Source organism: Salmo salar, chromosome ssa20, assembly GCF_905237065.1.
Source record: "Salmo salar chromosome ssa20, Ssal_v3.1, whole genome shotgun sequence".
In the NCBI taxonomy this organism is placed as follows: domain Eukaryota; kingdom Metazoa; phylum Chordata; class Actinopteri; order Salmoniformes; family Salmonidae; genus Salmo; species Salmo salar.
In genome coordinates this window covers 77,744,089-77,768,893 of record NC_059461.1, presented here as the reverse complement: position 1 = coordinate 77,768,893, position 24,805 = coordinate 77,744,089, and the positions used below count along the sequence as shown (strand labels likewise).

Below are 24,805 nucleotides of genomic sequence, written 5' to 3'. Positions count from 1 at the left end.
TAGGGAGACCGGGCAATGGGAGGAGACGGCAGGACTTAGAGAACCGATCCACAACCACCAGAATCACCGTGTTCCCCTGAGAGGGGGAAGATCTGTCAGGAAGTCAATGGACAGGTGCGACCATGGTCGTTGTGGAACGGGGAGGGGCTGTAACTTCCCTCTTGGTAGATGCCTAGGAGCCTTACTCTGGGCACACACCGAACAGGAAGAGACATAGGCCCTCACGTCCTTAGCTAAGGTGGGCCACCAGTACTTCCCCCTTAGACTCCCCACTGTCCTCGCCTCACCAGGATGACCCGCAGTAGGTAGCGTGTGCGCCCACCGAATCAAACGATCACGAACACCGAGCGGCACATACATGCGCCCCACGGGCACCTGCGCAGGTTCCAACACCAGTGCCCGCTCGATGTCCGCGTCCACCTCCCATACCACAGGTGCCACCAGCCTAGACGCTGGAATGATGGGAGTTGGATCGATGGGCCGGTCCTCCGTGTCATAGAGACGGGACAGCGCGTCGGCCTTAGTATTTAGGGAACCCGGTCTATAGGAGATGGTAAACCTAAACCGGGCGAAGAACATGGCCCACCTCGCCTGACGTGGATTCAGTCTCCTCGCTGCCCGGATGTACTCCAGGTTTCGGTGGTCGGTCCAGATGAGAAAGGGGTGTTTAGCCCCCTCAAGCCAGTGCCGCCACACCCTCAAAGCTTTAACCACTGCTAGCAACTCCCTGTCCCCCACATCGTAGTTACGCTCCGCCGAACTGAGCTTCTTCGAAAAGAAAGCGCAGGGGCGGAGTTTCAATGGCGCACCCGAGCGCTGTGATAGCACGGCACCCACCCCAGCCTCGGATGCGTCCACCTCCACTACGAACGCTAAAGACGGGTCCGGGTGCGCCAACACGGGTGCGTCGGTGAACAGCGTCTTCAATTTCTTGAAGGCTCCGTCCGCCTCCGTCGACCATCGCAAACGCACCGCCCCCCCTTCAGCAGTGAGGTAATGGGAGCCGCTACCTGGCCAAAACCCCGGATAAACCTCCGGTAGTAATTGGCAAAGCCTAAAAACCGCTGCACCTCCTTCACCGTGGTTGGAGTCGGCCAATTACGCACGGCCTTAACGCGGTCACACTCCATCACCACCCCCGTGGTGGAAATGCGATAACCCAGAAAGGAGACGGCTCGTTTGGAAAACTCACACTTCTCAGCCTTAACGTATAGGTCATGCTTCAGCAGTCTACCAAGCACCTTGCGCACCAGGGACACATGCGCGGAGCGGGTGGCGGAATATATCAGAATGTCATCGATATATACAATCACGCCCTGCCCGTGCAGGTCCCTGAGAATCTCGTCAACAAAGGATTGAAAGACGGCTGGAGCATTTTTCAACCCATACGGCATGACGAGGTACTCATAATGGCCCGATGTGGTACTAAAGGCGGTTTTCCACTCGTCTCCCTTCTTGATACGCACCAGGTTATACGCGCTCCTGAGATCCAGTTTTGTGAAGAACTGCGCTCCGTGAAATGATTCCACCGCCGTAGCGATGAGAGGTAGTGGGTAACTAAACCCCACCGTAATAGCGTTTAGACCTCGGTAATCAATGCACGGACGCAGACCTCCCTCCTTTTTCTTCACAAAAAGAAACTCGAGGAAGCGGGTGAGATGGAGGGCCGAATGTACCCCTGTCCCAGGGATTCCGTGACATATGTCTCCATAGCCGCCGTCTCCTCCTGTGACAAGGGGTACACGTGACTCCTGGGAAGCGCAGCGTTAACCTGGAGATCTATCGCACAATCCCCCTGTCGATGAGGTGGTAATTTAGTCGCCCTCTTTTTTACAAAAAGCGATCGCCAAATCGGCGTATTCGGGGGAATGCGCACGGTGGACACCTGGTCTGGACTCTCCACCGACGTGGCACCTATGGAAACTCCTAGGCACCTACCTGAACACTCCTCTGACCACCCCTGGAGAACCCCCTGTTTCCACGAAATACGGGGATTGTGACCAGCCAGCCAGGGGACCGCCAGCACCACCGGAAACGCAGGCGAGTCAATAAGGAAAAAACGAATGCGTTCCTTATGATTCCCCAGCGTTACCATGTCCAGTGGCACCGTAGACTCCCTGACTAGCCCTGACCCTAATGGTCGGCTATCTAGGGAGTGCACGGGGAAAGGAGAATCTATCGGCACCCGCGGAATGCCCAGCTTAATGGCAAGTCCACGGTCCATAAAATTCCCAGCTGCGCCTGAATCGACTAGCGCCCTATGCTGGGAAGAGGGAAAAATTTAGTAAACAAAACAGGTAAAAACACATGACCAACAGGGGGTTCTGGGTGAATCTGGTGCTGACTCACCTGAGGTAACCGAGAAGTGTTCTGCCTACCATCTCGACTCCCAGACTGGCTCCTCCGGCACCGGTCGGCCGTGTGTCCTCTCCGACCACAGCTGGTGCAGGAGGAGCCACCTCCTCCGGTGCCCCTTGGCACGGCCCCCCTACCTCCATAGGGGTAGGGGCGGGGGTGCACGGGGGTGGAAACGGGCAGGACCCTCTCCGAACGCCCGCGGGCAGCCAGCAAGTTGTCCAGTCGTATGGACATATCTATCAGTTCGTCCAGGGACAGAGCTGTGTCCCGATAGGCCAGCTCCCTGCGGACGTCCGCCCGGAGACTGCAGCGGTAGTGGTCTATGAGGGCCCTGTCGTTCCACCCCGCCCCAGCAGCCAAGGTCCTGAAGTCCAGCGCGAAGTCCTGGGCACTCCTCGTCTCCTGCCTGAGGTGGAACAGCCGTTCACCCGCCGCTCTTCCTTCCGGAGGGTGGTCGAACACGGCCCGAAAGCGGCGGGTGAACTCCGGGTAGTGGTCCCTCGCCGAGTCTGGACCGTTCCAGACCGCATTCGCCCACTCCAGAGCTCTGCCCGTCAGGCAGGAAACGAGGGCACTCACGCTCTCCTCCCCGTGGGAGCAGGTCTAACGGTGGCCAGGTACAGCTCAAGCTGGAGCAAAAACCCCTGGCACCCAGCCGCCGCCCCATCGTACTCCCTCGGGAGCGCCAGACGAAGCGCGCCAGAGCCAGACGTCATGGGAGGCGAAGATGGCTGTATCGGGGCAGGTGGAGGTGGAGAGAGGATACCACTTCTCTCCCATCTGTCCATCCTCTCCATCATCTGGTCCATTGCCGATCCGATGCAATGGAGGACTGTCGTGTGGTGGAGTACGCGTTCCTCCATCGAGGGCAGAGGAGTGGCCGCTGCTCCCGCTGATTCCATGCCTTCTATCGTGGTGCGGGATTCTGTTAGGGCTTGGTAATTGTGGAGGAGGAATGAGGCGCAGGAACCAGCGAACACAGGGTAGTGGTGTTTTTAATATACACTCACCAAAAAAAACAAATGTTCCCACACACAGGGGAGAAAATACATGCGGCGTACAACAACGTCGACATGAACACAAGCCGTCACACAAGAAACAATCATTAATCCCGCACGAACAGGAGCGGGCCAGCTAAACTAAATAGCCCCTCTAATGGCTAATTGACCACAGGTGTCACAAAATAAAAAAAGGGAAAAGCAAAAGGGAATCGGTGGCAGCTAATAGGCCGGTGACGACGACCGCCGAGCGCCACCCGAGCAGGAGGGGGCGCCACCGTCGGTGGGAATCGTGACATTTTGTCAGCTTTTGTTTATTACATACATTTTTAACCAATCATTCTGCTTTCAAGTCTGTCCCATGACTGACTTAAAGCTCTTAACCATGAGACGTGTGTGTGTGTGTGTGTGTGTGTGTGTGTGTGTGTGTGTGTGTGTGTGTGTGTGTGTGTGTGTGTGTGTGTGTGTGTGTGAGAGAGAGAACAGGAAGGATGGGGTCAATCGGGTCAGACTCAGGGTGGGGTTTGACGTGATATTAGATTTTTTCTTCTCTTGTCCTGGACATAAGATACTGTCACTCAAAGAGAGAACATTGAGAGATGGAGGGATGAGAGATGAAATGGAATAAACATTTCTGTCAGAATAGGGTTAACCTATAGGGTCACACAGTGTTACATAAAGAACCACATCGTCACTCTAAAGACTTCCCCACACACATGAATGTTGTAAGTCACTTCTGAAGCTCACATGATCATATGCATGTTAACCACCATGATTTAACATGACATGGTTAGTGTGCTGTCATGTCAACAGATGCAATTATTATCATTTTTTTCATGGTGATGTTTGATTAGTGGATGGATGTGATATTATCCCACACATAGCCCCCCCCCATCCTACCAACACGAACGTACAGCCCGCACACACGGGACCCTGATGTGTCTAGGAGTGAAGAGGAGGAGCAAGGCAAAGGGGCTGTGCAGGGAGAAGTGACTAAATCAGAGACCACATTATTTTACTAGGCAAGGCAGTTAAGAACAAATTCTTATTTTCAATGATAACCTAGGAACAGTGGGTTAACTGCCTTGTTCAGGGGCAGAAGAACAGATTTTTACCTTGTCAGCTCAGGGATATGATCTTGCAACCTTTCAGTTATTAGTCCATCACTCTAACCACTAGGCTACCTGCCACCCTAGATGTCAGAGAGGTGGAGCTCAGGCTGCTGATTATGTATCCAGCAGCATACATAATAATTTTATTTCAAACCACAAAAGAAAAACTCCTCACTAGATAATTTTTCCTTGTTCTTGGAGCCAAAGTGTCTCTATTTTTATGACAGGAGCTTTTTGAAGTACCATGGGCCTATGCATTTTAAAACATATTCCAGTGAAATGTTACTCAATGGTGTGTATTTGGTTGTCCATCAGTGCTCAGTATGCCTCTGGAACAGGCTTATCTAAGTGGGCGAGAGCCACATGCATCCAGCAAGACTACCAAGGACAGGAGCAACACTGCCACCCTGCTGGCCTCCAGGAGTACTGCAGTCACAGAGTCCATCGGAAGAGGCTCTCGCAGCGGCTCTGAAAAAGATTCTGGATATTCCGGTGAGGGAGAATGTTCCGGACACTCGCCCCAAAATGTGTCACCCACCCGCACCCCTGCTCTTACTCACTCCTTGTGTTTCCTGTAAACTCTCACACTGCCAGACTCCCTTATGAGTCATGACACACGTAGGCCAGGCAGTGCAAGTCACAGCTTCTAATAGAATGGGTTACTGACTACAGTATGACAAGTATGTGATGTGCAACCAATCAGTCAGAGGTGTTGTATTCTTAGATAGAGAAGGACACACGTGTAGTCTACAGGCACACTGGCCCTCTACTCAGTAGTATTGCCGATAGAATTTCATGAATTCCTTCATGAGGGCTACTAGATTACTGTCATTGATGATGTGTGAGTATGACTTCACAGGTACCAGTGTATAACAGGAATCATGTGTCACAGCTCCCATCCCCCCTGTATTCCCTTTCAATCTGTCTGTAATTCTTCAAGTCTTTACACTAAACTCTTTCCTTAACCTGCTTGTCTCTCTCTCCCCCTCTCTTCCCTTCTTCCTCTCCTCCAGACAACAACAGCTGTTCAGACTGGCTCCATGCGGATGGGGAGGACCGGGGCAGCAGCTTGAGTGAGCCCAGGGGAAGGGAGGGTCTTCAGGGCCAGGTCAAGCCCAAGCAGGTCCCTCTCCAGGGGAACGACTTCCTGGTCCGCAGCCCCGGAGGCCCCGACCTCACCCCCATCTTCATCATCAAGAACGTGGTGTTCAAACAGGTGAGAGAGGTGGGAGGCAGGCTTGGGATCAATTCCATTTCAGTTACAGTCAATTGGGAAATTAAACCAAATTCCAATTTCAAATGTTCCTAATTGAAAAACATGGAATTGACCCCAATCCCTGGTGTGAGGAGGGAAAAAGAGGAGGAGAGCATGAAACTGGAACAAAAGAGCGTAGGAGGTTGCCAATCATAGGACAGCAGAACTAAAAGGAGAGAGAAATAAATGTGGTGACAGGAAGAGGAGGAAGAGGAGGTGACGGATGGGTAGAGGAGGTGACAGGTGGAGGAGGTGACAGGTGGAGGAGGATGAGGAGGTGACAGGAGGAGGGGAGGTGACAGGTGGAGGAGGAAGAGGAGGTGATAGGGATGGGTGGAGGAGGAAGTGACAGGTGGAGGAGAAAGAGGTGACGGATGGGTGGAGGAGGAGGTTACAGGTGGTAAATGTCACAGTGAGCCAAGTCAAAACGACTGAAGGATTTTAGGGATGTATTTGATGGCACCATTAGACTCATCCTTTTTCACAATCCTCTTACAGCAAGTCCCCTTTAAATAAGTTGCCCTTTCTTTACAGGATGTGTTAGCATGAGGAGTTGCCTTTCTTTCTCTCATCTTCCCTTTATCTTTCCTTTCGGCTTCAATTACCCCGCCCCCCCCAGAACAAGAGGATCTGTACAGAGGACAAGAGGGATGAGGTGTCCACTATTACTCACTTACAGACGCCATCCAGGCAACACGTCCGCAAGCAGCCAGACCCCAAGAGAAGCTTGTCTCACTGGAGGAGCCCTGCCTCCTCCCACTCCCCCAGCCCCAGCTCTCGATCTCCCTCCAGCCTTTCCTGCCTTGTCTCCCCCTCTGTGTCCGCCTCCTCTTCCGGTGGCTCCTCTCCCCTCCCGGCCAGCAGGTGGCCTTGCAGGCACAGTCCAGGCCTGTCCTTGTTCAGTGTGGAGCGTGACAGGCGCTTCCTGAACACGGTGGGCATCCTAAGCCAGTCAGGCCTGCTTGACATCACGCTGCGCACCCAGGACCTCCTCCGCCAGAGCAATGCCACAGACCGAGACATCGCCCAGCTCCGCCAGCACACTCAGCTGCTGTACCAGGCCGCCAACCAAAACAACAACCCCAATAACGACAACCCCTATAACAACAACGACCCACACAACAACAACCCCAATGCCAACACAGGCTGGGAGAGGATACACCAGGCTATGGCTCAGTCAGGTTGCTACCCCAGCCTGAAGAACCTGGGGAGTGAAGAGGATACACCAGGCTATGGCTCAGTCAGGCTGCTACCCCAGCCTGAAGAACCTGGGGAGTGAAGAGGATACACCAGGCTATGGCTCAGTCAGGCTGCTACCCCAGCCTGAAGAACCTGGGGAGTGAAGAGGATACACCAGGCTATGGCTCAGTCAGGCTGCTACCCCAGCCTGAAGAACCTGGGGAGTGAAGAGGATACACCAGGCTATGGCTCAGTCAGGCTGCTACCCCAGCCTGAAGAACCTGGGGAGTGAAGAGGATACACCAGGCTATGGCTCAGTCAGGCTGCTACCCCAGCCTGAAGAACCTGGGGAGTGAAGAGGATACACCAGGCTATGGCTCAGTCAGGCTGCTACCCCAGCCTCAAGAACCTGGGGAGTGAAGAGGATACACCAGGCTATGGCTCAGTCAGGTTGCTACCCCAGCCTGAAGAACCTGGGGAGTGAAGAGGATACACCAGGCTATGGCTCAGTCAGGCTGCTACCCCAGCCTGAAGAACCTGGGGAGTGAAGAGGATACACCAGGCTATGGCTCAGTCAGGCTGCTACCCCAGCCTCAAGAACCTGGGGAGTGAAGAGGATACACCAGGCTATGGCTCAGTCAGGCTGCTACCCCAGCCTCAAGAACCTGGGGAGTGAAGAGGATACACCAGGCTATGGCTCAGTCAGGCTGCTACCCCAGCCTGAAGAACCTGGGGAGTGAAGAGGATACACCAGGCTATGGCTCAGTCAGGCTGCTACCCCAGCCTCAAGAACCTGGGGAGTGAAGAGGATACACCAGGCTATGGCTCAGTCAGGCTGCTACCCCAGCCTGAAGAACCTGGGGAGTGAAGAGGATACACCAGGCTATGGCTCAGTCAGGCTGCTACCCCAGCCTGAAGAACCTGGGGAGTGAAGAGGATACACCAGGCTATGGCTCAGTCAGGCTGCTACCCCAGCCTCAAGAACCTGGGGAGTGAAGAGGATCACAACAGTTATAGTCCAGAGCCAGGAGTGGGAGGGCACGCCAGTTTCAAGAGATTCGGTTGGCTCTAATATCAGCAGTCATACCCACAATGAGGTGGGAGGCATTGGAGTCAACATGGGCCAGCATCTCTGTGTAACGCTTTCGACAGTCCATGCCCTGACGAATTGAGGCTTTACTGAGGGCAAAAGGGGGTACAACTCAAAATTCCTAATGTTTTGTACACTCGGTTTATAACCGTATCCTATGGTTTAAAGATGTCATTGAAACATAAAAGGTAATCTCATTCAGGGTCTTATTCAGACCCTAACAGGGAATTATGTGTTAGCATTTGTCATTGATTGTTTGTTTTAGTATTGACAAAGTATTGTGATTTTAGACTAAATACTATATACTGTGTAGTAGAAAAATTGTGTGTGTGTGTGTGTTTGCTTCTTGAGTCTGATCTAAGGGAGTGCCAATACACACATTTCTATGTGACAAAGACAAAACAGGCTTAATTTTTGATCAACTTTAATGAGTGTTTTTAGAAAAACATCCTGTTTCTGATGTCTAATAAGGATTATAAAAATGGAAGTGAAGGCTAACGTCGAGGTAAAGCACTAATTTACAGAACAAAAATGCCATTAGTCAGAGTTGCTGTATATTAGCCAAAAGTAGTCTTTCATAATAAGAAACTGACAGAATCTAGATGACCTTTTATATGTGACTACAACTGCTACCATGGAAACTGGAGTGAGTGACTTCAGAAAGGTAAGTCATGAGCTGCCAGTAACCCATGTTAAGCCTTGAGTGGGGACAGTTGAAAGAACATTGTTTTGTACAATGACAATCTACAGTGTCTCTAGGTTTCTTGACGTTCTGTGCTTGAGCTATGTCCTTTCAAATGTAAGGTGGCAACACTTCAAATATGGAACGTGATGACACTCTATTGAAACGTGCACCATTGTTCATTATCAATGGTATTCTCTCAACATGTTGGTAAAGATACAAGAGTTCAGCTAGGTGTTGTGTTAAAATATATGTTCAGTATACGAAGAGCTTTGACACAGAAGCTTTTCTAGGCGTGTGTCACTTTATTTGTCTGTGCTTTCCCCTGCTGCAGTCATGAGTACCTCCATCTCTGCTCCAGAGGACAGCCTTTCTCTTCCGGGTCAACAGGAGGTCATGGTCTGGCCGACACAAGTGGAGGAAACGCTGGGGAGTTGAGGGGAAAGTCAGCACATCAACATGTCAACTTTAGTGGTTAATGATTTAAACTTAATTATTTCTTTGTTAGTTGGTTTCTTCAATAATTTATAGTGAATTAATAATACCTACCCACTCAGTTTACAATAATAATTTCTGATCTATATTTCCTCCAATTTGACCCTCTGAACATAATTATTCTACGACCAATCCAGGAAGGAAACCCGGGTTTAAATTCCAGTCACAGGTCAGTCACACTCTCACCTCTCTAAGGCTGCCTGTCCCGGTGCAGATCTGCAGCAGGGCCCACCCGGGGACCAGGACGATGGAGGAGAGGGCCAACAGCCAGCCCAGAACATACACCCATTCTGGGTACACATACCAGCGGTTGAAGGTCAGGGGCTGGTACTCCACCAGAGAGCAGATGAACGACACCTGGGAGAGACAAGAGGGAATGAGGATTTCTTCAACATTAATGCTTTTAACTTCTAGAATAACTACAGATCAGTCCTTGTTGATGTGAGCGTGTGAATAGTTGCTTGTATAAAGCAAGTGAACGTCCAAATGCAACATGTGCCATTTGGCAAAACATGAATTTGTAAACTATTGCATTGTGATAGTGCCATCTCCTGGTACCTTAGAGAATTGCACAGTGTGAGTCCTGCTTGCCATTACTGTCCATCAAAGCCTGGAACTCACCAGGGAAACTAAAGGGGTCATGTAGAGCCAGCAGAGCTTGAAGACGAGGTTAGGCCTCATCCCTGTCATATCCTCTATTACACCATACATACGCTCTGCACCTGGTGGGTAAGATTGGGTACACGTTAATGACATTATCTAAATGTTGACATGTTGTATTGATATCAGGTTTATCATCTCAATAAGATTGATAGTGGAATGATACTGGTTTGCCTTTCTATAGGATTCTATGGCACTACAGTGTTTATGTTTTATACACTGCTCAAAAAAATAAAGGGAACACTAAAATAACACATCCTAGATCTGAATGAATGAAATAATCTTATTAAATACTTTTTTCTTTACATAGTTGAATGTGCTGACAACAAAATCACACAAAAATAATCAATGGAAATCCAATTTATCAACCCATGGAGGTCTGGATTTGGAGTCACACTCAAAATTAAAGTGGAAAACCACACTACAGGCTGATCCAACTTTGATGTAATGTCCTTAAAACAAGTCAAAATAAGGCTCAGTAGTGTGTGTGGCCTCCACGTGCCTGTATGACCTCCCTACAACGCCTGGGCATGCTCCTGATGAGGTGGCGGATGGTCTCCTGAGGGATCTCCTCCCAGACCTGGACTAAAGCATCCGCCAACTCCTGGACAGTCTGTGGTGCAACGTGGCGTTGGTGGATGGAGCGAGACATGATGTCCCAGATGTGCTCAATTGGATTCAGGTCTGGGGAACGGGCAGGCCAGTCCATAGCATCAATGCCTTCCTCTTGCAGGAACTGCTGACACACTCCAGCCACATGAGGTCTAGCATTGTCTTGCATTAGGAGGAACCCAGGGCCAACCGCACCAGCATATGATCTCACAAGGGGTCTGAGGATCTCATCTCGGTACCTAATGGCAGTCAGGCTACCTCTGGCGAGCACATGGAGGGCTGTGCGGCCCCCCAAAGAAATGCCACCCCACACCATGACTGACCCACCGCCAAACCGGTCATTCTGGAGGATGTTGCAGGCAGCAGAACGTTCTCCACGGCGTCTCCAGACTCTGTCACGTCTGTCACGTGCTCAGTGTGAACCTGCTTTCATCATTAAGAGCACAGGGCGCCAGTGGCTAATTTGCCAACCTTGGTGTTCTCTGGCAAATGCCAAAAGTCCTGCACGGTGTTGGGCAGTAAGCACAACCCCCACCTGTGGACGTCGGGCCCTCATACCACCCTCATGGAGTCTGTTTCTGACCGTTTGAGCAGAAACATGCACATTTGTGGCCTGCTGGAGGTCATTTTGCAGGGCTCTGGCAGTGCTCCTCCTGCTCCTCCTTGCACAAAGGCGGAGGTAGCGGTCCTGCTGCTGGGTTGTTGCCCTCCTACGGCCTCCTCCACGTCTCCTGATGTACTGGCCTGTCTCCTGGTAGCGCCTCCATGCTCTGGACACTACGCTGACAGACACAGCAAACCTTCTTGCCACAGCTCGCATTGATGTGCCATCCTGGATGAGCTGCACTACCTGAGCCACTTGTGTGGGTTGTAGACTCCGTCTCATGCTACCACTAGAGTGAAAGCACCGCCAGCATTCAAAAGTGACCAAAACATCAGCCAGGAAGCATAGGAACTGAGAAGTGGTCTGTGGTCCCCACCTGCAGAACCACTCCTTTATTGGGGGTGTCTTGCTAATTGCCTATAATTTCCACCTGTTGTCTATTTCATTTGCACAACAGCATGTGAAATGTATTGTCAATCAGTGTTGCTTCCTAAGTGGACAGTTTGATTTCACAGTGGTGTGATTGACTTGGAGTTACATTGTGTTGTTTAAGTGTTCCCTTTATTTTTTTGAGCAGTGTATATATTTTATAAATTATATTTTTTATTCGACATAAATCATTGACAGAAATGTATTCCAGGTTAGTTCACGTCAGCCTCACCAAATATCCATCCCATGGCCAGGGACTCGAACACAGACAGGAAGAGCAAACAGGTTCCGTTACATGCGTAGTAGTCAAACAGCTGGAACACATACATCCCACCCTGGGGACAGAAGGAGAGGGGTGTGAGTAGAACAACCCCTCTCTTTAAGTAGATCACAGCTAGAGATCTGGAACACCATTCCTGTCATTTCTCTCTCTCTCTCTCTCTCTCTCTCTCTCTCTCTCTCTCTCTCTCTACCCTCTCTCTCTTTCTCTCTTTCTCTCTCTGACCTCTGTGACCATGATGAGTTGGAAGAAGAAGCAGGTGAGACAGAAGAAGAGGAGGAAGAGCTCCCTGCGCCCAGTCCTCCGCAGCACTGTGGGAAACAGGTCTGATACTGACGTCATCACCACCTCCATGGCAACAAACTGGATAGGGGAGGAATACAGAACGCCATAGTACAGGCCTTTAAACTTTAGAGATCAATGTGTGAACTGTTGTGTGTGGACTGTGTAGATAATAGCTAACCTGTGTATCCAGACCCAGTAGAATGATCATGATGAAGAAACAAGCAGCCCACATCTGAGGCAGGGGCATCATGGCTACTGCCTGAGGGTACGCTATGAACGCCAGCCCAGGACCTGAGAGAACCCAGTTTAAAATACGATGTATTTGTTTCACTTCATTTCATCCAAGTCCAAGTGTCCTGAAAATAACATAATAAAAAAACAAATTTGTGCAGTACCTGACTCAGCCACCTCCTCAATGGGGACTCCCTGTTCATGAGCCATGAACCCCAGGACTGAAAAGACTGCGAACCCAGCAACCACACTGGTGCCGCTGTTCAGCAAGCACAGCCACAGGCAGTCTCTGAAACATACACAGACACAACATTCAACACACACAGTGTCAGGACACACAGTGTCAACACACACAGTGTCAGGACACACAGTGTCAACACACACAGTGTCAGGACACACAGTGTCAGGACACGCAGTGTCAACACACACAGTGTCAGGACACACAGTGTCAACACACTGTGTCAGGACACACAGTGTCAACACACACAGTGTCAGGACACACAGTGTCAACACACACAGTGTCAGGACACACAGTGTCAACACACACAGTGTCAGGACACACAGTGTCAACACACACAGTGTCAGGACACACAGTGTCAACACACACAGTGTCAGGACACACAGTGTCAACACACACAGTGTCAACACACACAGTGTGCTGATGAGGATAAGGACTCACTTGTAGCAGTTGTTGTTGTAGGTATTGTAGGAGCCCAGCACGGTTAAGGAGCCCACTCCCACACTGTAGGAGAAGAAGATCTGGGAGCCGGCCTCCATCCACACCTGGGGGTCAGAGAGCCGGTCTGGTTCAGGGTAGAGGTAGAAGAGGACCCCCTGCAGGGCCCCTGGCAGAGTCAGGCCTCTGATCAGTAGTACCAGCAGCATCACGTAGGGGAAGGTAGCAGTGAAATATACAACCTGGAGAGAGAGTGTGTGTATGGATGGAGTCAGGGAGAGGGGTGTAAAATCACAAAGACAGAAAGCCATGACAGAAAAAGGATAAGAGATTGTACTCTTTCAATGCTAAACAGAACATATGCTGTGTGTGTGTGTGCATATGTGCTGTGCACAAACACACACACCTTGCCTGTTGACTTGACCCCTTTCCAGATGCAGAAGTAGCAGATGACCCACATAACGATGAGACAGAGCAGCACCTCCCACCTGACACTGCCCACCTCCTCTATACCCCCCGAGATGGCCAGCACACGACGCCTAGATGGAGTGAGGGGAGAGACAGAGAGGGGAGAGACAGAGAGAGGGGTGAGAGAGATAGGAGAGAGAGACAGAAAGGGGAGAGAGACAGAGAGGGGTGAAAGAGAGATTGGAGAGACAGAGAGGGGAGAGAGACAGAGAGGGGAGAGAGAGATAGGAGAGAGAGACAGAAAGGGGAGAGACACAGAGAGGGGAGAGAGAGAGGGGAGGAACAGAGAGGGGAGAAACAGAGAGAGGGGAGAGATAGAGAGAGGAGGGACAGAGAGAGGGGAGAGACAGAGAGAGGGTGAGAGAGATAGGAGAGACAGACAGAAAGGGGAGAGACACAGAGAGGGGAGGAACAGAGAGGGGAGAAACAGAGAGAGGGAGAGAAGAGGACAGAGAGAGGGGAGAGACAGAGAGAGGGTGAGAGAGACAGGAGAGAGAGACAGAAAGGGGAGAGACAGAGAGGGGAGAGAGACAGAGAGCAGAGAGACAAAGAGGGGTGAGAGAGAGGGGAGAGACAGAGAGGGGAGAAACAGAGAGGGGAGAGACAGAGAGGGGAGAAACAGAGAGGGGAGAGACAGAGAGGGGAGAAACAGAGAGAGGGGAGAGACACAGAGAGGGGTGAAAGAGAGAGGGGAGAGACCGAGAGGGGAGAGAGACAGAGAGCAGAGAGACAGAGAGGGGAGAGAGACAGAGAGCAGAGAGACAGAGAGGGGTGAGAGAGAGGGGAGAGACAGAGAGAGGAGAGACAGAGAGAGGGGAGAGACAGAGAGGGGAGAGAGACAGAGAGGGGAGAGACAGAGAGAGGGGTGAGAGAGATAGGAGAGAGAGACAGAAAGGGGAGAGACACAGAGAGGGGTGAAAGAGAGAGGGGAGAGACAGAGAGGGGAGAGAGACAGAGAGGGGTGAGAGAGAGAGGGGAGAGACAGAGAGGGGAGAAACAGAGAGAGGGGAGAGACAGAGAGAGGAGAGACAGAGAGAGGGGAGAGACAGAGAGGGGAGAGAGACAGAGAGGGGAGAGACAGAGAGAGGGGTGAGAGAGATAGGAGAGAGAGACAGAAAGGGGAGAGACACAGAGAGGGGTGAAAGAGAGATTGGAGAGACAGAGAGGGGAGAGACAGAGAGAGGGGTGAGAGAGATAGGAGAGAGAGACAGAAAGGGGAGAGACACAGAGAGGGGTGAAAGAGAGAGGGGAGAGACAGAGAGGGGTGAAAGAGAGACAGAGAGCAGAGAGACAGAGAGGGGTGAGAGAGAGGGGAGAAACAGAGAGGGGAGAAACAGAGAGAGGGGAGAGATAGAGAGAGGAGGGACAGAGAGGGGGTGAGACAGAGGGGAGAGACAGAGAGAGGAGAAACAGAGAGAGGGGAGAGACAGAGAGAGGAGGGACAGAGAGGGGGTGAGACAGAGAGAGGAGAGACAGAGAAAGGGGAGAGACAGAGAGAGGAGGGACAGAGAGGGGGTGAGAGAGAGGGGAGAGAGAGAGCAGAGAGACAGAGAGGGGTGAGAGAGAGGGGAGAGACAGAGAGGGGAGAAACAGAGAGAGGGGAGAGATAGAGAGAGGAGGGACAGAGAGGGGGTGAGACAGAGGGGAGAGACAGAGAGAGGAGAAACAGAGAGAGGGGAGAGACAGAGAGAGGAGGGACAGAGAGGGGGTGAGACAGAGGGGAGAGACAGAGAGGGGAGAAACAGAGAGAGGGGAGAGATAGAGAGAGGAGGGACAGAGAGGGGGTGAGACAGAGAGAGGGGTGAGAGAGAGGGGAGAGACAGAGAGGGGAGAAACAGAGAGAGGGGAGAAACAGAGAGAGGAGGGACAGAGAGGGAGTGAGACAGAGAGAGGAGGGACAGAGAGGGGAGAAACAGAGAGGGGAGAGACAGAGAGGGGAGAAACAGAGAGAGGAGGGACAGAGAGGGAGTGAGACAGAGAGAGGAGGGACAGAGAGGGGAGAAACAGAGAGGGGAGAAACAGAGAGGGGTGAGAGAGAGGGGAGAGACAGAGAGAGGAGAGACAGAGAGGGGGTGAGACAGAGAGAGGAGAGACAGAGAGGGGGTGAGACAGAAAGATGGGTGAGAAACAGCAGCAACTCCCACATGACACTGCCCACCTCCCCTATACTGCCCAGATGACCAGCACACGACACCTAGAGAAAGAGACTGCGGGAGAATGTAGACAAACTGACACATGACACTGCCCACCTCCCCTATACCGCCCACATGACACTGCCCACCTCCCCTATACCGCCCAGATGACACTGCCCACCTCTCCTATACCGCCCAGACGACCAGCACACGACACCTAGAGAAAGAGACTGCTGGAGAATGTAGACAAACTGACATTGTCTTTTATGTTGTGGACAACTGGAAGATCAAGGTATGTTGAATCCGTAAACTTACTCCCAGAATTCAGTGGCTGCAGAGGTTGAGTTCATCTGTCCGGTCCAATTGAAAGTACGGTTTTGAGAGAAGTCAACACAGTCATCTAATGAGGAAGAGAGAACATAATGTTAACAACTAAAACTTGCTCTAACAATTCTTATGGTAAAGAACACCCATTATATTATTATTTTTTCTGTCTTATTTTACCAGGTGAGTTGACTAAGAATACATTCTCATTTACAGCAACAACCTGGGGAAAGTTACAAAACATAGTAAAAATACATACTAAAAACGTGAGTGAAATTCACCTGGAGGTGAGTTGGAGTACTACGTTCCAGTGTTCTAGAGGTTGGTGCAGCTGGCCCAGGGTACCTATTAGTGTTCTAGGGGTTGGTGCAGCTGGCCCAGGGTACCTACTAGTGTTCTAGGGGTTGGTGCAGCTGGCCCAGGGTACCTACTAGTGTTCTAGGGGTTGGTGCAGCTGGCCCAGTGTACCTACTAGTGTTCTAGGGGTTGGTGCAGCTGGCCCAGTGTACCTATTAGTGTTCTAGGGGTTGGTTCAGCTGGCCCAGGGTAACTACTAGTGTTCTAGGGGTTGGTGCAGCCGGCCCAGTGTACCTACTAGTGTTCTAGGGGTTGGTGCAGCTGGCCCAGGGTACCTACTAGTGTTCTAGGGGTTGGTGCAGCTGGCCCAGTGTACCTACTAGTGTTCTAGGGGTTGGTGCAGCTGGCCCAGGGTACCTACTAGTGTTCTAGGGGTTGGTGCAGCTGGCCCAGGGTACCTACTAGTGTTCTAGGGGTTGGTGCAGCTGGCCCAGTGTACCTACTAGTGTTCTAGGGGTTGGTGCAGCTGGCCCAGGGTACCTACTAGTGTTCTAGGGGTTGGTGCAGCTGGCCCAGGGTACCTACTAGTGTTCTAGGGGTTGGTGCAGCTGGCCCAGGGTACCTACTAGTGTTCTAGGGGTTGGTGCAGCCGGCCCAGGGTACCTACTAGTGTTCTAGGGGTTGGTGCAGCTGGCCCAGGGTACCTATTAGTGTTCTAGGGGTTGGTTCAGCTGGCCCAGGGTACCTATTCGTGTTCTAGGGGTTGGTGCAGCTGGCCCAGGGTACCTACTAGTGTTCTAGGGGTTGGTTCAGCTGGCCCAGGGTACCTACTAGTGTTCTAGGGGTTGGTGCAGCTGGCCCAGGGTACCTACTAGTGTTCTAGGGGTTGGTGCAGCTGGCCCAGGGTACCTAGCAGTGTTCTAGGGGTTGGTGCAGCTGGCCCAGGGTACCTACTAGTGTTCTAGGGGTTGGTGCAGCTGGCCCAGGGTACCTACTAGTGTTCTAGGGGTTGGTGCAGCTGGCCCAGGGTACCTACTAGTGTTCTAGGGGTTGGTGCAGCTGGCCCAGGGTACCTACTAGTGTTCTAGGGGTTGGTGCGGCTGGCCCAGGGTACCTACTAGTGTTCTAGGGGTTGGTGCAGCTGGCCCAGGGTAACTACTAATGTGTGCTAGGGGTTGGTGCAGCCGGCCCAGGGTACCTACTAGTGTTCTAGGGGTTGGTGCAGCTGGCCCAGGGTACCTACTAGTGTTCTAGGGGTTGGTGCAGCCGGCCCAGGGTACCTATTAGTGTTCTAGGGGTTGGTGCAGCTGGCCCAGGGTACCTACTAGTGTTCTAGGGGTTGGTGCAGCTGGCCCAGGGTACCTATTAGTGTTCTAGGGGTTGGTGCAGCCGGCCCAAGGTACCTACTAGTGTTCTAAGGGTTGGTGCAGCTGGCCCAGGGTACCTACTAGTGTTCTAGGGGTTGGTGCAGCTGGCCCAGGGTACCTACTAGTGTTCTAGGGGTTGGTGCAGCTGGCCCAGTGTACCTACTAGTGTTCTAGGGGTTGGTGCAGCTGGCCCAGGGTACCTACTAGTGTTCTAGGGGTTGGTGCAGCTGGCCCAGGGTACCTACTAGTGTTCTAGGGGTTGGTGCAGCTGGCCCAGGGTACCTACCAGTGTTCTAGGGGTTGGTGCAGCTGGCCCAGGGTACCTAGCAGTGTTCTAGGGGTTGGTGCAGCTGGCCCAGGGTACCTACTAGTGTTCTAGGGGTTGGTGCAGCTGGCCCAGGGTACCTACTAGTTTTCTAGGGGTTGGTGCAGCTGGCCCAGGGTACCTACCAGTGTTCTAGGGGTTGGTGCAGCTGGCCCAGGGTACCTACTAGTGTTCTAGGGGTTGGTGCAGCTGGCCCAGGGTACCTACCAGTGTTCTAGGGGTTGGTGCAGCTGGCCCAGGGTACCTACTAGTGTTCAAGGGGTTGGTGCAGCTGGCCCAGGGTAACTACTAATGTGTGAGGGGTTGGTGCAGCCGGCCCAGGGTACCTACTAGTGTTCTAGGGGTTGGTGCAGCTGGCCCAGGGTAACTACTAATGTGTGAGGAGTTGGTGCAGCCGGCCCAGGGTACCTATTAGTGTTCTAGGGGTTGGTGCGGCTGGCCCAGGGTACCTACTAGTGTTCTAGGGGTTGGTGCAGCTGGCCCAGGGTACCTATTAGTGTTCTAGGGGTTGGTGCAGCCGGCCCAGGGTACCTACTAGTGTTCTAGGGGTTGGTGCAGCTGGCCCAGGGTACCTACTAGTGTTCTAGGGGTTGGTGCAGCTGGCCCAGGGTACCTACTAGTGTTCTAGGGGTTGGTGCAGCTGGCCCAGGGTACCTACTAGTGTTCTAGGGGTTGGTGCAGCTGGCCCAGGGTACCTACTAATGTGTGCTAGGGGTTGGTGCAGCCGGCCCAGGGTACCTACTAGTGTTCTAGGGGTTGGTGCAGCTGGCCCAGGGTAACTACTAATGTGTGCTAGGGGTTGGTGCAGCCGGCCCAGGGTACCTATTAGTGTTCTAGGGGTTGGTGCGGCTGGCCCAGGGTACCTACTAGTGTTCTAGGGGTTGGTGCAGCTGGCCCAGGGTACCTACTAGTGTTCTAGGGGTTGGTGCAGCCGGCCCAGGGTACCTACTAGTGTTCTAGGGGTTGGTCCAGCTGGCCCAGGGTACCTACTAGTGTTCTAGGGGTTGGTGCAGCTGGCCCAGTGTACCTACCAGTCTTCTAGGGGTTGGTGCAGCTGGCCCAGGGTACCTACTAGTGTTCTGGGGGTTGGTGCAGCTGGCCCAGGGTACCTACTAGTGTTCTAGGGGTTGGTGCAGCTGGCCCAGGGTACCTACCAGTGTTCTAGGGGTTGGTGCAGCTGGCCCAGGGTACCTACTAGTGTTCTAGGGGTTGGTGCAGCTGGCCCAGGGTACCTACTAGTGTTCTAGGGGTTGGTGCAGCTGGCCCAGGGTACCTACTAGTGTTCTAGGGGTTGGTGCAGCTGGCCCAGGGTACCTACTAGTGTTCTAGGGGTTGGTGCAGCTGGCCCAGGGTACCTACTAGTGTTCCTGGGGTTGGTCCAGCTGGCCCAGGGTACCTTCTAGTTTTCTAGGGGTTGGTGCAGCTGGCCCAGGGTACCTACTAGTGTTCTAGGGGTTGGTGCAGCTGGCCCAGGGTACCTACTAGTGTTCTAGGGGTTGGTGCAGCTGGCCCAGTGTACCTACTAGTGTTCTGGGGGTTGGTGCAGCTGGCCCAGGGTACCTACTAGTGTTCTAGGGGTTGGTGCAGCTGGCCCAGGGTACCTACCAGTGTTCTAGGGGTTGGTGCAGCTGGCCCAGTGTACCTACTAGTGTTCTAGGGGTTGGTGCAGCTGGCCCAGGGTACCTACTAGTGTTCTAGGGGTTGGTGCATCTGGCCCAGGGTAACTACTAGTGTTCTAGGGGTTGGTGCAGCTGGCCCAGGGTACCTACTAGTGTTCTAGGGGTTGGTGCAGCTGGCCCAGGGTACCTACTAGTGTTCTAGGGGTTGGTGCAGCTGGCCCAGGGTACCTACTAGTGTTCTAGGGGTTGGTGCAGCTGGCCCAGGGTACCTACTAGTGTTCTAGGGGTTGGTGCAGCTGGCCCAGGGTACCTACTAGTGTTCTAGGGGTTGGTGCAGCTGGCCCAGGGTAACTACTAATGTGTGAGGGGTTGGTGCAGCCGGCCCAGGGTACCTATTAGTGTTCTAGGGGTTGGTGCGGCTGGCCCAGGGTACCTACTAGTGTTCTAGGGGTTGGTGCAGCTGGCCCAGGGTACCTATTAGTGTTCTAGGGGTTGGTGCAGCCGGCCCAGGGTACCTACTAGTGTTCTAGGGGTTGGTCCAGCTGGCCCAGGGTACCTACTAGTTTTCTAGGGGTTGGTGCAGCTGGCCCAGGGTACCTACCAGTGTTCTAGGGGTTGGTGCAGCTGGCCCAGTGTACCTACTAGTGTTCTAGGGGTTGGTGCAGCTGGCCCAGGGTACCTACTAGTTTTCTAGGGGTTGGTGCAGCTGGCCCAGGGTACCTACCAGTGTTCTAGGGGTTGGTGCAGCTGGCCCAGTGTACCTACTAGTGTTCTAGGGGTTGGTGCAGCTGGCCCAGGGTACCTACCAGTGTTCTAGGGGTTGGTGCAGCTGGCCCAGTGTACCTACTAGTGTTCTAGGGGTTGGTTCAGCTGGCCCAGTGTACCTACTAGTGTTCTAGGGGTTGGTGCAGCTGGCCCAGGGTACCTACTAGTGTTCTAGGGGTTGGTGCAGCTGGCCCAGGGTACCTACTAGTGTTCTAGGGGTTGGTGCAGCTGGCCCAGGGTACCTATTAGTGTTCTAGGCGTTGGTGCAGCCGGCCCAGGGTACCTACTAGTGTTCTAGGGGTTGGTGCAGCTGGCCCAGGGTACCTACCAGTGTTCTAGGGGTTGGTGCAGCTGGCCCAGTGTACCTACTAGTGTTCTAGGGGTTGGTGCAGCTGGCCCAGGGTACCTACTAGTGTTCTAGGGGTTGGTGCAGCCGGCCCAGGGTACGTACCAGTGTTCCAGGGGATGGTGCAGCTGGCCCAGGGTACGTACCAGTGTTCCAGGGGTTGGTGCAGCCGGCCCAGGGTACCTACCAGTGTTCCAGAGGTTGGTCCAGCTGGCCCAGGGTACGTACTAGTGTTCTAGGGGTTGGTGCAGCCGGCCCAGGGTACCTACCAGTGTTCTAGGGGTTGGTGCAGCTGGCCCAGGGTACCTACTAGTGTTCTAGGGGTTGGTGCAGCCGGCCCAGGGTACGTACCAGTGTTCCAGGGGTTGGTGCAGCCGGCCCAGGGTACGTACCAGTGTTCCAGGGGTTGGTGCAGCCGGCCCAGGGTACGTACCAGTGTTCCAGGGGTGGTGCAGCCGGCCCAGGGTACGTACCAGTGTTCCAGGGGTTGGTGCAGCCAGCCCAGGGTACGTACCAGTGTTCCAGGGGTTGGTGCAGCTTGCCCAGGGGAGCTGAGCGCTGAAGGAGAAGACCAGGTAGAACAGAGCCCAGGCCAGAATGATGATGTAACACATACAGCTGTAGAGGAGGATCAACTGCCCTGCATAGCCGATACCTGAGAGGGAGACACATTGACAGACTATATAACCAGATGATTTTCACATGGTCCTGAATGGACAGGTGTTCCACTAACCCTAACTTTATCAAGAGTAAATTAGCACACTTTCTTTCTGCCAAAAGTTGGGGAACAAACAGTTCCTACTCATCTTCCATCTCTTTAAAAAATAACTTGATTACTCCTACTAATCCTATTAATCCCCTCTCCCTCTAAAAAAATGAATAAAAACTTTCCTGCTCCAACACTTGTGTTTTCCTTCTAGCACTGACTCTACTGAATGAAAACATGTACTAACTATTACTGTGATATGTGTTTGTCTCACCTAGCCACCTTAAGATGATTGAACTAACTGTACGTTGCTCTGGATAAGAGCATCTGACTCAAATGAAAAATGTATGTGTAAATGATAGAAGCATTTACAGTGAGGGAAAAAAGTATTTGATCCCCTACTGATTTTGTACGTTTGTTTGCCCACTGACAAAGAAATGATCAGTCTATAATTTTGATGGTAGGTTTATTTGAACAGTGAGAGACAGAATAACAACAACAACAACAAAAAACGCATGTCAAAGATTTTATAAATTGATTTGCATTTTAATTAGGGAAATAAGTATTTTACCCCCTCTCAATCAGAAATATTTCTGGCTCCCAGGTGTCTTTTATACAGGTAACGAGCTGAGATTAGGAGCACACTCTTAAAGGGAGTACTCCAAATCTCAGTTTGTTACCTGTATAAAAGACACCTGTCCACAGAAGCAATCAATCAATCAGATTCCAAACTCTCCACCATGGCCAAGACCAAAGAGCTCTCCAAGGATGTCAGGGACAAGATTGTAGACGTACACAAGGCTGGAATGGGCTACAAGACCATCGTCAAGCAGCTTGGTGAGAAGGTGACAACAGTTGGTGCGATTATTCGCAAATGGAAGAAACACAAAAGAACTGCCAATCACCCTCGGCCTGGGGCTCCATGCAAGATCTCAACTCGTGGAGTTGCAATGATCATGAGAACGGTGAGGAATCAGCCCAGAACTACACGGGAGGGTCTTGTCAATGATCTCAAGGCAGCTGGGACCATAGTCACCAAGAAAACAATTGGTAACACACTACGCCGTGAAGGACTGAAATCCTGCAGTGCCCGCAAGGTCCCCTTGCTCAAGAAAGCACATATACATGCCCGTCTGAAGTTTGCCAATGAACATCTGAATGATTCAGAGGACAACTGGTGAAAGTGTTGTGGTCAGATGAGACCAAATGGAGCTCTTTGGCATCAACTCAACTCGCCGTGTTTGGAGGAGGAGGAATGCTGCCTATGACCCCAAGAACACCATCCCCACCGTCAAACATGGAGGTGGAAACATTATGCTTTGGGGGTGTTTTTCTGCTAAGGGGACAGGACAACTTCACCGCATCAAAGGGACGATGGACGGGGCCATGTACCGTCAAATCTTGGGTGAGAACCTCCTTCCCTCAGCCAGGGCATTGAAAATGGGTCGTGGATGGGTATTCCAGCATGACAATGACCCAAAACACACGGCCAAGGAAACAAAGGAGTGGCTCAAGAAGAAGCACATTAAGGTCCTGGAGTGGCCTAGCCAGTCTCCAGACCTTAATCCCATAGAAAATCTGTGGAGGGAGCTGAAGGTTCGAGTTGCCAAACGTCAGCCTCAAAACCTTAATGACTTGGAGAAGATCTGCAAAGAGGAGTGGGACAAAATCCCTCCTGAGATGTGTGCAAACCTGGTGGCCAACTACAACAAACGTCTGACCTCTGTGATTGCCAACAAGGGTTTTGCCACCAAGTACTAAGTCATGTTTTGCAGAGGGGTCAAATACTTATTTCCCTCATTAAAATGCAAATCATTATATAACATTTTTGACATGGGTTTTTCTGGATTTTGTTTGTTGTTATTCTGTCTCTCACTGTTCAAATAAACCTACCATTAAAATTATAGACTGATCATTTCTTTGTCAGTGGGCAAACGTACAAAACCAGCAGGGGATCAAACACTTTTTTACCTCACTGTACCTTTGATCTGTGAGAAAGTGTCACCAGACTTGGCACATGTTGTGCCTTCAGCCTGCTTACATATTAACCCCTCTGTATTCACAAATAAACCTCTTCATTTCATTCTTATCCAGTGGCACAGAGGCCATAGGTGTCAGTGTTTTCGGCCTCCTAGAACGTCCATGGATTCCTTTCATTTGTCAACTTATTTAAGATTAATTGGAAATCCACCCTAATTACACTGTTCATCAGTCCAATTCAGATGAATTGAAATAGTTTGAGCATCATCTATTCCTGTGTTCTTCTGCCTGTCTTGTCTACAGCCCTGTTTCTGTGACTCCGCAGTGGGTGGGGGTGTCATCATGTTGCCATGGTGCTCACCCTCGGCCAGTGGGCACAGCCTCTTCCAGCAAGTGATGCCCCCCTCCTGAGTGTACTGTCCCATGGCCGTCTCCAGCAGGAACAAGGGCACACCCGCAGGTCACCACAAACACCAGGTACGGCACCAGGAACGCCCCTGACAAATACACACCACCAGATCACTACGAGAACAAAATGATAGCTACTATATAGCTACTATAAAGTACCTTATAGAAACAAGAGGAGAAATGCCATGCTTCCATACCTTGTCTTTGTCTTGTGACCTCTATACATGGTCTGTACAAACGGTACTGTATCAAACATACTGTATGATACAGGGGTTTAAATGATCTAAGTTGCCTAATTTGATCAGCCGATCATCATTTGAATAACCATGGCACCCTCTCCTTCATGGACTCACCTCCACCATTTTTGTAGCAGAGGTAGGGGAACCTCCACACGTTACCTAGGCCCACCACGTTCCCTGCTACGGCCAGGAGAAATTCTGTCTTGCTGCCCCAGTGACCTCTCTCCTCCATCTCCACCTTCGCTGATCCCTCCTTCGCTGCACATTCTTCCTTCACCATCACCAACATTTCCTTCTGACCCAGGTCGTCATCCTTTCTTTTTTCGCCCTCTATCCAGGCTTTTCCTTTTGTTCCATCTCTCCCATATGCCTGTCCGTCCATTGTGTTCTGAAGGCTGGTATCTATCCCAAGTTCAACCAGCGTGACTGAAGCAGCAGGAGTCTGAAATGTACTCATTGACTCAGACAGACACATTCCAACTGCTACCGTTGAGTTTGGACGACTACAATCCTTCAATAAGTTACTGAGGCCTAGAAAGGACCCTACTCAAAGACATAGGCTCTAGAGTGCATCAATAAGTTAGCATGATGAGTTATGATTAACCTACATAATCTACTTAGGGTTCAAAACAATAAAATGTTCAAAGAAAAGGGAGGAATGGCATTCCATCTCCTTGCATTCATAAAGTTTTTCATTTAATTGAAATCAAAATGGCTTTTGTCTCAACCGTTAACACTGTGCCATTTGTTATGTTTAACAGTGTGATCATGATTCCTGACAGAAATGAAGGGGAAACTTGTCAAACCTGTCTGCTGTACGTGTATGAGGAAAACTGGCGCGCTACTCAGAGTCGGTGATGCAGTCTTTGCAAGGGACCAATCA

General features: G+C 51.7%; 1 protein-coding gene and 1 pseudogene across 2 annotated transcripts; one reads left to right on the top strand and one right to left on the bottom strand.

Annotated features, from left to right (window-relative positions):
• Positions 1 to 4,791: 4,791 nt before the first annotated feature.
• LOC106581318 (uncharacterized) lies at positions 4,792 to 7,369 on the top strand. The gene is made up of 3 exons (XM_045703403.1): positions 4,792 to 4,960; positions 5,482 to 5,684; positions 6,268 to 7,369. Exons 1-3 carry the CDS (start codon positions 4,792 to 4,794, stop codon positions 7,000 to 7,002), a joined length of 1,107 nt encoding a protein of 368 aa, XP_045559359.1. The 3' UTR covers positions 7,003 to 7,369.
• Positions 7,370 to 8,399: 1,030 nt separating this feature from the next.
• LOC106581333 (sodium- and chloride-dependent GABA transporter 2-like) lies at positions 8,400 to 24,412 on the bottom strand (annotated as a pseudogene). Its single transcript, XR_006761029.1, has 13 exons — positions 24,037 to 24,412; positions 23,637 to 23,772; positions 21,104 to 21,244; positions 15,862 to 15,946; positions 13,353 to 13,485; positions 12,950 to 13,188; positions 12,435 to 12,559; positions 12,218 to 12,330; positions 11,980 to 12,117; positions 11,707 to 11,809; positions 9,791 to 9,891; positions 9,356 to 9,526; positions 8,400 to 9,100 (listed from the first exon to the last, which is right to left on the bottom strand). The product of XR_006761029.1 is annotated as a sodium- and chloride-dependent GABA transporter 2-like (transcript).
• Positions 24,413 to 24,805: the final 393 nt, after the last annotated feature.

Coding starts and splice junctions, on each gene's coding strand:
- LOC106581318 (XM_045703403.1), top strand. CDS start 4,792: ATGCCTCTGGAACAGGCTTATCTAAGTGGGCGAGAGCCACATGCATCC. Junction 4,961..5,481: donor AAAAGATTCTGGATATTCCG/GTGAGGGAGAAT, acceptor CCTCTCCTCCAG/ACAACAACAGCTGTTCAGAC. Junction 5,685..6,267: donor AGAACGTGGTGTTCAAACAG/GTGAGAGAGGTG, acceptor AGGATGTGTTAG/CATGAGGAGTTGCCTTTCTT.